Source organism: Gambusia affinis, linkage group LG06 (genome assembly GCF_019740435.1).
Source record: "Gambusia affinis linkage group LG06, SWU_Gaff_1.0, whole genome shotgun sequence".
Taxonomy (NCBI): Eukaryota; Metazoa; Chordata; class Actinopteri; order Cyprinodontiformes; family Poeciliidae; genus Gambusia; species Gambusia affinis.
In genome coordinates this window covers 30,457,111-30,470,475 of record NC_057873.1, presented here as the reverse complement: position 1 = coordinate 30,470,475, position 13,365 = coordinate 30,457,111, and the positions used below count along the sequence as shown (strand labels likewise).

Below are 13,365 nucleotides of genomic sequence, written 5' to 3'. Positions count from 1 at the left end.
GCAAGATGTTCAGTTTAGTCATCAACAGTAAATAGAGTAAAATCTTTCCTTTTCATTATCTCAAGACATTAAGTATGTCACTTTTTATGAAAGGTGCAGAGAAAATATTCTATAAAGAATCACAATTCCTACTCTTAGGAATTGCTACCTAATTCAGTAAATTCAAAATGCTCAAAAATCTATCTTAAAATATGTTTCTTTTGTATGTCTGTGCCCCTGCACATTGCTTTACACTTCCACTCGGCCACCGTATACACGTTGAAGAATTTTTTATATTTTTTTTATTCAGGAAAACGTGTGGTAACTAAGCTAACCTAACACTAGTCTGTGTCTGAATCAAAAATCATTACTGAATTGAATTGTGACCCTAAAAATCTGAGTCGAGTTGAATCGAATCGAATAGTTTTTTTCATGATTTACTTTGTACATCAGTGGACTGCTCACAAGTCGAAACAGGGAGAGACAGGAAGGTTTCTCACTGATCTGAATTTCTTAAACACCTTTTATACAAGGTTTCATGGATGCAGAGCAGGACTAAAGATCAGAGAGAAGGAGGAAGTTCAAACTATCTCTACTGAACAATTTAGAACCAAGCTGATTCTGATTTTGAAGCTAAAGTTTTGAAAATCAGCAAAAATTCTTATTAAATAGTTTTTCCAGGGGACAGGGAATGGTTCTTGTCCCACCCACTATCCTGTCCTGTCCTGTCCAAGTGCAGCCAGTTATTTACAGACCAACAGCAGCCTGGTGTTGAACTCTTCCTTCCCCTCAATCACTTACAGTGTAGAGTACATGCTCCTGCTGCAGCAGACATACTGTCTTGTTAATTTCCTGAATGTGTAATTATATCAGGATGTTATTTGTCCTACCAGCAATGTTGCTAGTCATTGTTTGGGCTGAGTGTGTTTGTGTGAGATGAGTGCCAGTGATAGCACAAGCACGGAGCCAAGGTTTGCTATCTCAGCCATCAGACACAGCAGTTTGTGCTTTGAGACTCGTTCACATAACACTCCCTTTCATCCAGCTCTGCTTTTTCAACCACTGGGACACATGGAGCGAAGAGAAGCTCCATGTTAAAACTGTTCTGTTTCGGTGCCACAGCAAGGGAAACCTCAGGAGAAGGTGTGTGTGCAAGCTGAGCGGATGTTTTTCAAGCACAGAAGGCAGACAGAGATCCTATCCAGCCAATTAACTGTAATTGTGCTTGTTTAGATTTCATTTGGAGAAGAGTGAGGTCTGCAGGAAAAGGACAACGGAAGGGGAGGTGTCATCCTCTCACATCAGACATGAGGCTCCTCGGCCAGGAGGAGAGGAGGTGAAAATGAGTTTAGGTCCCAGCGAAAGGGGACTGAGAGATGGGCGTGATAAATTCCACTGTTGTTGTCCGCCCTTCCTGGCCCTGGTGATGATAATCAGTCTGGTTGTTTTGCCTTTGCTGCTTCATGATAGATACCAAGAGCTTCATGACAAGACTCTAAACAAACTTGTAAACTGATTAAGGCAGACAAGCATTTCAAACAAGTGAGACTTCGTGCTCCAGCAAAGTTTTTAGCTCTCTGAAGAGGGGCTGTAATCATGATCCCTGAACACACTCTTTGGGTGTAATTTTCAGCTCACTGTGCAGCTCTTAAATAATTCAGCTAATCTGATTTTACAATAATTTTTATATTTTTGACAAAAGAAACAAAATGCCTTTTGGCTCAGATTTAGTCCAATTATATACTTATGGTCCAAAGAAGTTGCTCAAAAGTTCAGGCAGTGAAGCATGTTGGGACATGGCAACATTTTCCTGGTATATACTGAAGAAGAATAAAAAAAACAATTTTTTAAAGTTTTGTATTTGTGTATAGATCAAGTTTATCTACAGAGTCTGTATTTTCTCATACCACTTACAGCTACATCAAAACAATTTGAATATCATGAAAAAGTTTACTATTTTTGTCTCTCATTTAAGAAAATAAAACTCATAAATAGATTATTTGCACATAGAATGAAATATTGCAAGGCTTTGAATGGAAAGCCAAGATTCAATGTTTCAGAACATTAGAATAGTATATAAGCTCAGCAAAAGAGTTATATTTTAGACAGAAATGTTAGGCTTCTTAAAAGTATGAACATCTCTATACACTCTATGCATAGACACCGCTTCTTGCATGAATTACTATATTATTGCAGTGTGGCATGGAGGCCATTAGGCTGTGGCTCTGCATAGGCATGGTGGTTGCTTTGATAGCTCCCTCTGGTCATCTGCCTTGCTGGATGTGGTGTCTCATTTTCCTCTTGACGACAACACATAGATTTTCTATGGGGTTAAAGGTTAGTGGAGTTTCCTGGGAAACCAAAAACAGGAACACCATCGTTATTGAATCAGCTGTTGGTACCTTTGTGGGTAGGTCCCAAATCTTTTACCAAGTCAGATCAGCATCTCCATCCAGCCTGTCAGCATGAAGTTCTCTAGAATCCTGGGAGATGGCAGAATTGACTCTGGATGTCAGAAAACCCAGTGGACCAGAACCAACAGATGACATGATACCCAAACCAACACTAACTGGAAACTTCACTCTGGACTTCAAGCAACATGGATACTGATCCTCTCCACTCTTTCTCCAGATTCTGGGACCTTAACAAATGAAATGCAAACTTCAATCTGAACCACTGTTCAACAGTCCAGTTCTTGTTCTCCTTAGCCCAGATGAGATGCTTATAGTTGAGGATTACAAGTCACCTCATCGTAGTGTCTGTGTGCTGACTCCTGCTGCAAATTTTTACGGCATTTATTTTTGCTGCCACCACTTCTGACCATTACTGTTTAAACCCAAATGTAAAGGTTTCATCAACCCAAAAAGCTGACATCTGGTTATTTTAATATGACACTATTTGGAATCATCCTTGCCTTAAGCAGTAGGGTTCCCTTTTCTCTTAGGAGCCGAAAACAAAATCTTGGTTATAATTATGTCAGGTTGCTTCTTTCATGTTGCATAAAAGCACATTTTTAGTGGTTAGAAACTATCCAAACTGTAAAATCAGGAAGCGTTATTAATTGCATATACATTTTCATTTAGCCAAAACGTCCTCATATAAATGAACATGACTGACTGAATTGAATGTTGTCCCCAAACACACAGATTGTGTAGTTATTGGATTCAGGCCACGAGAAGCCTGAAATCTGCTGTCAATCTGGGTGAGCGACAGCAACTGGTCTTTCATCCCGACATTTGTTCAAGTCTCAAAGATGTATCAACAGACCCAAAGTTTCAGGAATATATAAAGCACCTTTCAGTCTTCAATGCTTAAATAAAAAATAATCATTTTTGTCATTCTGTCACCACACCACATGTTTTATTGGGTATCAGTCTAATTTACTCAATGTGACATAATCATGTAATGAGTAATCGCCTCGGGGATCACAAGAGGTATTTGCTGGTTGGGGGTGGTTGCATGTCCACAGGAGGACAGGCCAGAGTTCCCAGCTTTTATGACATTTGTTGATCATTGTCTCCCATTGACACAATGCACAATGAAGACAACCTTGATGCAGTTTAACATGTGTCCTGTAGCGGTTTCCTGCCAGAAAAGGCTGTCAGAATCCTTCCTGGAGCTGTTTTGGAACACATTATGGAGATTTCAATCCCGCATAATGGGATCACCCTTTAAATACCCTTTGAAACAGCTACGCTAACAGGATATTCAACCCACTCTTCAGCCATCTCTCCGATCAACCTGGCTGGACTGCGTTAAGTAGACACCTGATTTGATAGTCGAGCTTTGTCAGATCGTCACAGCCTAAGCCTCGAGGGGATGAGCCACAAATCACCTGCTAAGAGTCTTTAGAGTCAGAGCTGAGGACCTAAATCCTCAAGTTTACCTTCATTACCTGTGCTTAGGCCTCTTACTATATGCCCCCTTCACAGGACACAGGGTCCTGTCCTGGAAATGCCAGCTGGTAATCCAACACCTGCTGGAAGGACACCTGGTGTCCAGATTTACTGAGCTTGCCTTCCAGCAGCCAGGCCTGTCTTTTACACCTCCATCAACCAGCTTATGAGATGATTTTTCTTTGGGTTTTATTGCTTTTTTCTGTTAATTTCTTTCCTTCAAGTTTGTGTGTGTTTAAGCCTGCATCAATAACAAATTAATGATAAACTAAATTTAGCTCAATAATTTTCAATTTGACAATTATTATTTTTTGAAAGGCCATTTTGTTTACAGAGACTTTATAATCCATTTAATTTATTGTTTTTGGTTGTTGTGTTTTATTTTAGAAATTTAAAATATTTTCCAGTTCCAGTGTGAGGTGTTCTTTGCATAATTAAAGTTTATTGATCTTTGAGAGAGCAAACTTGCCTTATCATGCCATTATCAATTTAATACTTGAAAATGGTCTCAAAACAACAATATTCTTTATTGCAATAACTGCTGGGACAATTTGTTTTCCAACAAAATCTGTTATTGTGACAGGCCTAGTTGAGTTGAAGGTAGCTAGTAATTTGTTTAGGTAGCATAACAAAAAGTATTAGCTGATTTTTTTACCCTCATAACCAAGGACCAAACTCTGAACTCTTAATAGATAGTAAATGTTGAGCTTTGATGCTTTCTTTTGATGTTTTAAATTTGCCAGCCAAGCTGAGAGCTTCCCTTCATCTGAACCATCAGGGAATTAAAACATTATTTCAACAGCCAATCACAAGTCTTATTAGGAACCATGAAGAAGGAAGTTCTTTCAGTTCAGTTTTCTTCTCTTCACTTCACCTGTTGACCAAGAATTTTTAAGAGTTTATCAACTGTTCTGGTTGTTTCGGCTGTTTTAATCTTAGTACTTAATCTGATATGGTGACAGAAAAACATGATGAATGAAAAGAAAAAGAAAAACCACTAAAGGTTTTGAAATGTACTTTCACATTAGGTGGAAGAAGATGGATGGATGGACGGACGGATGGATGGGCAGTATCAGAGCAGGACATGGGGATGAACTGATCATGGTTGTGTTTTTCATGAAATCCTGACCTCCACCGGTATAGAGCGTGCAAAAAGGACAAACTTAGTGGTCTTATACCTCTCACCCAGCCTTTCTTTAGACACTTAATCACCCTCAGAAGGATTGTTCCTCCTTTGGCTAACGTGCCTGTCAGCAGCATGTGATCCCCGGTAAACCGTACTTATCAAAGTAAATACTTGATCCGGACCAGGCCGGCTGCTAAACATGAAGCTCTAAGGAGCCAGCTCAAGGTATTGTCATTACAGGCTTAATAGAGGATAGTCATCTTGGTTGGACGGAAGCCACTGCCCTTTGAATCCGGCCCTTACGTTGTCTGGCTTCAGTGTCCTTTTGAGCGATGCTACCTCACAGAGTGATTAGTGAACAAAAATAAAGTCAAATGTTTTTCTGCCATTGGCTTTCCTAGAATTTACTGATAAATAACATTTTATTTACACAAGTTGAAAAGATGGAAGACAAGCAGACTGGAATCCCACAAGCTACTTAGGTAGACTTATTAGGACTCTGTTTAGTAGGCAACAAAACAAAAAAAATATGAAAAAAAAAAAAAGTTTTATTACTTTAGAACATAATTAAATATATATTTTTCTGCCCACAACATAAAATAGAATAGGCAGGTATAAATATATTTTCTGAACAGATAATATTAAAACATAAAGTTAAATTCTCAGATTCTGTCTATTGTTGTTCTAAAGGTCCTTTATTTTACTCGACAGATATAAATCATAAACATGTCATTATCTTTTGTGGTCAAGCCAGACATGCTGCTGGAAGCTCAAGGATCTGCTCTATGGTCCACTGTACAGAGACATGTTGGTTTTATCAATGCAAAATGGTAGAATCCTACTTCTGTTTGACATTACACATTGTAGCCAGTAGAGGGTATGAGTACTCCAAGAAGAAATCCTCTTCCTCCCTGCTGACTCTTGCCGAACACAGTAACATAGCCTGTGTTTGTGGAGTGGATGTGGGTATTGTCTAATACTGCCTCCCAATAGATCAACTGGGGGAACTGGAAACCATTTTTGTATTAATCAGCTTTAATTTGTGCTTAGCGGATAGTGAGTGGCTTTTTGAAAGTTGGGGGAAATAAACTTGCTATGGCAAGTGAGGAAAAGCCTTCCATACTTCTAAATAAAGGTAAACATAAATCAAATCTTAATGTAGGAGAGTTCCAGTTGCTTTCAGCGCCGTTCAGTTCTCAGAAGTTTCCTGGGAGGTTTGTATGTACTTTGAATGGGACCCACTAATCCCAGATGAATTTGGTGGTGTGGGGGTTGGAGAGACTTTGGGTCTTTGTGTTGTGGCTCTCGCCTGAACTGCCAGGCATCATCAGGAGACTCCAACCAGAGGGAAAAGTCGGTTCAGGAGGTTAAAGGGAAATTTACTAATCCAAGCTGTGAATCTTCATGCTGCAGTCAGTTAGCATTTCTCCTCATTGTCAGTTGTGTGTTTTCTTCTGCTTAAACTTGTTTTTAATGAAGCAGCTACCTCACCCTGTTTCTCTAAAGAAAAGGTAAACATAAAGCAAAATGAAAAGATACATTCAAGCTGCAGTATGTAACTTTTATACAAATATGTTCTGCAAATATTTGTTAAAACTGACACTATGTTGTGATTGTATAATATTCTCATTGTGTAATAACATATACAGTGCCTTGCAGAAGTATTCACATTGTCAGTTGTGAAGCAGCTGACAAAGTCACTAACTTTTTTATATTTTGTCACATTACAACTACAAATATATACATTTAATTGGAATTTAATGTGAAAGACCAACACAAAGTAGTATGCAATTATGAAGTAGACAAAAAACATGATCCAAAACAATTTTTATGTTTAAATATTGAAAAGTGCAAGATGCAAAAGTATTCATCCCCCTGAGTAAATACTTTGCTGCAATTCCATCTGCTAGTCTTTAGGGTGTCTCTATAGCTTTGTGAAATTTTTGCTCTTTCTTCCTTGCAAATTATTTCCAGCTCAGTGAGATTAGATGCAGAATGTTTGTGAACAGCAGTTTCCTGGTCTTGCCACAGATTCTGGTTTGGGTTTAGGTCTGGACTTTGACTGAGCCATTCTAACAGATAAATATGCTTTGCTTTAAATCATCCTAATGTAGCCTGGCTTTATGTTTAGGATGTTTGTCCTGCTGGAAGCTGACCCTCCGCTCCACTCTCCAGTTTTTTTCAGATTCCAACAGATTTTCTTCTAACATTGCTCTTCCCGTCAACTCTGATCGTCTTCCCTGTTCCTGCTGAAGAGAAGCACCCAGGGCATAATGCTGCCAACACCATATTTGACAATGGGGATGGTGTGTTCAGAGTAATGTGCACACCACATTACTCTGAACACACCAGAGTAAACAACATGTTTATGTTCTATGTGTTAGAACATAGCAGTTCTAACACATAGAACTGCTATGTGTTAGTTCTCCTCAACACATAGCATTTTGCATTTTGACCCAAAAGTAAATTTCTATTCTGGTTTGACCAAAGCTCCTTCCACATGTTTTCTGTGTCCAGTATGGCCTCTTGCAAACTGCTAACAAGACTTCTTATGGTTTTCTTTAGCAGCGACTTTCTCTTCTTGCCACTCTTCCATAAAGATCACATTTGTTCAGTGATGACTAATCGTTGTCCTGTGGATCAGATTCCTCCTCTGAGCTGTGGGTCTCTCCATCTGGTCCAGAGTCACCATGAGCCTCTTGGCTGCATGTCTGATCAGAGCTCTCCTTGTTCAGCCTGGAGGTTTAGGTGGACGGCCTTGTCTTGGTAGGTTTACAAGTTTTCTTCAAATTTGAGCATTAAATTTGAGCTCAATCACCCTTGTGTATGCTCTGCTCAATGTGCTAATGGCAGAGAAACAACTTAAGGTTACAGGAAACTATCTGCTGTCATTGGTGACTATGCTAACTAGCCTGATTATTCATGTCAGATTCCACAGGGGGGAACCAGTTGTAGGATAGCAGAGAGCAAAGGAGGAGGTTTGATCAGTGTGAACTGAGGGTGATGGTCAGAGCTAAGACCCTCCTCCTGGCTCTCATTGGTTGTTTCTGGCAGGAAATGGTATTTCCACAGTTGACAGCAAGACCAGTAGAGAAAGTTGATTTTTTTTCACAGATTATTTGTCTCATACCATACTGTCAATACATAGTAAACATTTTAACAAATAATCAATACATACTAAACATTTTAACAAATACATAAAAATATGTTTATAAAAGTTATGAACTGCAGTTTTAATAGAAGCTATGTTTGTTTGCTACTCATTTAGTTTATTTATTTCTTAGAGGTAAAAGTTGACTAAATATGAAGTAACACCCATCAGCTTTAGGTTAGTAATGTCTTAAGGACCTTAGTAACAAACTTGCATCCAGTAATTTTCTCTGAGTGGCAGTAATTTGTCCTGCAGTATCAGTATATGTCTACAATAAAAAGAAAACATTTCCAAAAGCACCTCCTGTCCTCTTAACATGACTGTTGAGACTGAAGGCCATGCATAAAAATCACCCCACGCATTAGTCCTTTCAGTCTCAACTATTTAAGTTCGTTTTTCTCAGGATCTCCACAAGATTCACTAGAAAGTTTTGAGCAGCAACAAAACTTTAAACATTAAAATCGTATTTTGGCTGCTCTTCACGCCCTGCCTGATAAATCCAGAACAGAACTGAAAATAATTATTCTTCTCCCAAGTAAAGAAGCGGTGCATTCTGTCCTAGCATGACTATATTTTACCAGTAGAACAGTTCATTCTTTGTGAACTGACACATCATAAATAAACTGTGTAGAATTGAATTGAAGATAAATATGATGGAGTTTGGACATTTAGTGCTTGAAAGGAAATGCTGTGGTGGATTTTACAGAGCACTGTTTCAGGCCTACTCAGTTACCTTCCATTTCTAACCTGAAAAAGAGCAGAAGGAAGGAAAGAACCTTACCAGGCCACAGCTATGCCTGAACTGTGTCATACGGATTAAAGGAAATTGGGCTGGCAGGGGATTTCAGTTACCTGGTGTCCCGCCAGGCCGCCTCGCTTGTCAATGTTACATATTAATATACCTCTAGAATACAGGACTATCATTATGATTATAAGATGCTTCTGTTTAATATTAGTACCTTTGTTAAATATACATGATATCACAGTAGGGAGGAGTAGCTCTACAGTTGGAGTGTTTGTAGTTTCCCATATAAAATCTGAATTGTTGTTGTTTAGGAAAGCACTTAAAACACACACACACACACACACATGTATATATGTATATATATATATATATATATATATATATATATATATATATATATATAGATAGATAGATAGATAGATAGATAGATAGATAGATAGATAGATAGATAGATAGATAGATAGATAGATAGATAGATAGATAGATAGATAGATAGATAGATACAAATATGCACACAAATTTTTTATGTGAAAGTAACTAGAATACTACTATAGACACACACAGCAAAGCACAAATATATTGTATAAATGCAATTAAACTTATATAAGACACATACAAAAATAGAAATAAATATAATTAAAATAAATTACACTGATAATCATACATTTACAAAATTATGTGTACTTTGCAATACTCATTGAGCTGCAAATTTCACTGCACAACAGTCAACAAAAATCTAAAGAAATGTTTTTAATAAAACTATTTACAACATCACACTTCACAAAACATTAAATTGCACAGTTGTTATAAAAACATTCTACCTTTTGTAAAATAAGACAAAAATAGGCTACAGATTTAACTTCATAACCGTTTACTAAAGGGGCATCTAATTCCACCCTAGAGGAGAAGCCGCCCTGGGCAGCTTCCCACTTTACTCATAACAGAAATTGCTCCTGGGGCCAGATTGATTTGGATAGCTCCATTCATTACTGAAATTATCATTTCAAAATGGCCACTTTGTTTTTCAGGTTTGTCTGAAATTAAAATGAATCTGATGATTTGAAGCCTTTAATTGTGAAAAAGAAGAACTAGAAGAAACCAACAGGGGGCATATTGTTTTCACAACAGTTTATTTCCAGTACAGAAATAAATAAAGTGCCTCTCTGCTTCCTGAATGATTAATCCAATAACTCCTCTTAACAACTATTCGTTTTTCCGATGCTTTTATCCGAAGCCAGTTTAAAACACACAGATTTTATTTATCCTGCAGATTTAGCTGTGGTTCAGATCGGTTCCAGCCATCTGCATGTTTGATCACACACGCTAACAGTTTAATGTCCCTCCATCGGAGCTTTGAACCCACCCGGTGCCCTTTTGGCCCAGTTCTCCAGCCTCCCGTGCCTCTGAGCTGGGCTCCCTGTTGTAATCCCTCTGTGACTCTTGTGTTCTTCTGGCCTCCAGAACACCATTAATCTTTTTTTTATGAAGGAACATAACAAAGATGACTTAGGAAAAGCTGCACATGCTCATTATGTTTTACTTAGCTGTAAATGTGACCTTTTGTTTGTGACACATGGATGGTGAGCTGGCATGAAGCTTTATCTCTCCTAGACTCTTTCTGATCCACATGCAGAAACAAAACATTTCTGCATGTGGATCAAATCAAAATCATCCACTAATTGAGTATTTACAGGGTTCCAGAAAAGCCCTAATGGACTTGATATTAAATCCCTCTTAGATATTTAAAGTGTCCCTTTGGAGTGGCTTGCTGAACAGCCAAAGCCCTTTCTTTTTTACAAGAAGGCCAATTTAAGCCCATCATTGTGTCGGAATGGAGCAGCCAAGCCCAGGCGGCTGTTAGGTGGGATTATGGGACGACAGTAAGGAAGGGCAGCGCGATGCAGGGGAGAGGGAAACAGCCAGTTCTACCGTCAATGACTTCCAGATGGGCTCTAATACCCAGGTCCTCTTACTGAAGATACACACGCAGCATGCTCACTCTGCGCTCCATGAGGGGCTCAAACATGGGATTTTTCTAATGAGAGTGACTGGGCTTTTATGTGGAAAGTCAGATAACATAAATTTCAATATGGCTTTCCTGCTCTTTAATGCACCATTAAAGCTTTGACAAAAAAAAAAAAACTTAGTCTATTAAACCAAAGTCAGGGATCTTTGGTGTCAGCTACTTTCCTTTTGATGTGTAGGGAACCTCACCTGAAACTCTGCAGGGTCTACTGCTGGATTTCAGCAAAGACGTTCAAGAAAATAGTAAGGTAATATCTTAATGTTTAATTGAAAATCTGACTTTATCCTTTTGTTGTTTGCAGATGTGGCTGGCCCCAGCTGCAGTCCACCTCTGCTCTTTGATTTCTGGAAAAACTGAAATGGAAGATTTTTCTTCGGGGCATTGAACGCACCATTTCGGTTTCTTTTGTGTTCATCTCTACTTTGTCGCTTTCACATAAATACCATCAATTAGTAAATGTTTTATCTTCAGTTGGTATTGTTTGTCATTTGTGCTGTACAGAATTCTTATTTTTTAGTATGTAATTATTTATTATTTTTATAAGACACAGATCAGATGTAAAGTTGACATTAGGAGTGGTGATCCAGGTTAGAGAGGCGTACCTGCAGCTCTTCTTCCACTGCACAGTGCAGACATCAGCTGATGCAGACAGTGTGGTGGTCAGAGGAAATGGATGTCATTTACATGCTGACCGCTGACTCAGTCTGAACAGCTGGTCCACTTCCAGCACCAATGGTTCCAGCAGGATGGTGCTGCAGACCCTTTAATGAAACAGGATGGTTTGTTTTTGATTGTTGGATTATTAGTGCTGGTCATTGTTTTACATGTGCTTGTATATAATATATATATTTAGCCTTTTTTGTTTTGGTTTAAAAAGCAGGATACTTAATTTTTTTTCTATGACTGATAATATAAAGTGATTCTTGCCTGAATTCGAATAAATTGTAACATAAAACACAAATCTAATTTTATTTTAACTACTCAGAAAAAATATTCAGAATTCTCTACACTAAATATTAATATGATTTACACCAACAACAACAAATCCCCAGTATGAGTGTTTATGTAAAGTTGATCAGAGCAAGAAACTGTGCTTTACTCATCTCAGGTATTCCTGATCTTTTATCAGGTTCCACATCTGAAGATTGCCAGTTGATGATTTGTTGATTGCTCTGAGAGCAGAACTCCCTTCATGTGAACTGCATGAACAGCTGAGAGGGAGATAGAGGAAGAGGTGCTGATGTAAAACAGAACCTGCATAACTCATGATCCAACAGGAGGTAAAACAGCACACAGCGCTCTGATCACCCCATCCTGCTGTCAAATCTCTCCTCTCAGCAGACTTTTTACAACTTCTCTTTTAATTGCAATCTATTTCACATTCTGACTCACATTGATACTAAACTGCAAAAATGTGAACTGCAAGGCAGCAGAATCACAAAGAAATTTTTTTTAAATGTTAGAAATAACCCCTCATGCGCTTAAATCACACCAGGAAGTGGGAAACTGTTTGAATTGAACTCTGTACACATCTTCCACTTTTCCACAGTTGAGTATTCTTTTTATTGTTAGAGAAGACAAAAATGACCAGAACAGTGTCAACATTTTTCTCTTTTTATTTAAACTGCCTTTATTTTCCTAGTTTTATTTTTGAAGACTACTGCAAGTGAATATAAAAAGGTTAGGAAAAGTACTATTATAATCTTTTTTTACGTCAATAAAACTGACTGCATATCACCAGGTTGTAAAGAACCTGATTATATGCAGCAGGTTCTGCAAAAATCCAGGAGTTTGCCATTTCTAACATTTCTCAGACTTGCAATCTGGAATTCCTAGACCGTAAATGTTTGACATGACTTAATCAGCCAGGATCCTCTGGCAATAGGGGAGGAATCTGAGCTGTGTGGTGACAGTCACACTACGCTCAATCCATTAGGAAAATAACACCAAATAAAGCTGACTGGAAATTAAATGGTTAGAATCAAACTGCTGGAAGAGACATGAGTTTCTATAAATATTCTGTTAACAAGTGTAAAACTACTCTGCTTATACATACAGTTTGATTTGTATAGTTACTTTTTCCTTTTTATATAAAATCTTTTTTAGAAGCACTACTTGAATGATCTGAATGTTTGACTGCTGATCTTCCAAATAAACAAAGGAGAGGAACCTATCAGTTCCTTTTGCTCTGAATGACAGGCAAATGAATTGTTATAATGATAAACTCTGGATTTGGATGCAGAATTTGTTCGGCTGATTGATTTAAAGCTTTGACCCACCAATTCTAATTTCTCTCTAAGAGTTATAATATAAGAAAGGCATTCAGAATATCTTTTCTCTCCCTCCTGCTACGGGCGTTCCTTCATAATCTGTGTTAGGTCCAGACGGTAACGTGCTGGAGGATGCAGTCCTTTATCTCAGCTCAGATGTCCAGAGGTCAAG

At 38.2% G+C, this 13,365-nt stretch overlaps 1 protein-coding gene across 1 annotated transcript in view; it reads left to right on the top strand.

Moving 5' to 3' along the window:
* brip1 (BRCA1 interacting helicase 1) overlaps positions 1 to 11,358 on the top strand; it is a 77,746-nt gene extending 66,388 nt beyond the window's left edge. The window contains exon 25 of the mRNA XM_044119691.1: positions 11,225 to 11,358. Coding sequence (XP_043975626.1) covers positions 11,225 to 11,308 — 84 coding nt within the window. The 3' untranslated portion in view covers positions 11,309 to 11,358. The remainder of the gene's footprint in view (positions 1 to 11,224) is intronic.
* Positions 11,359 to 13,365: the final 2,007 nt, after the last annotated feature.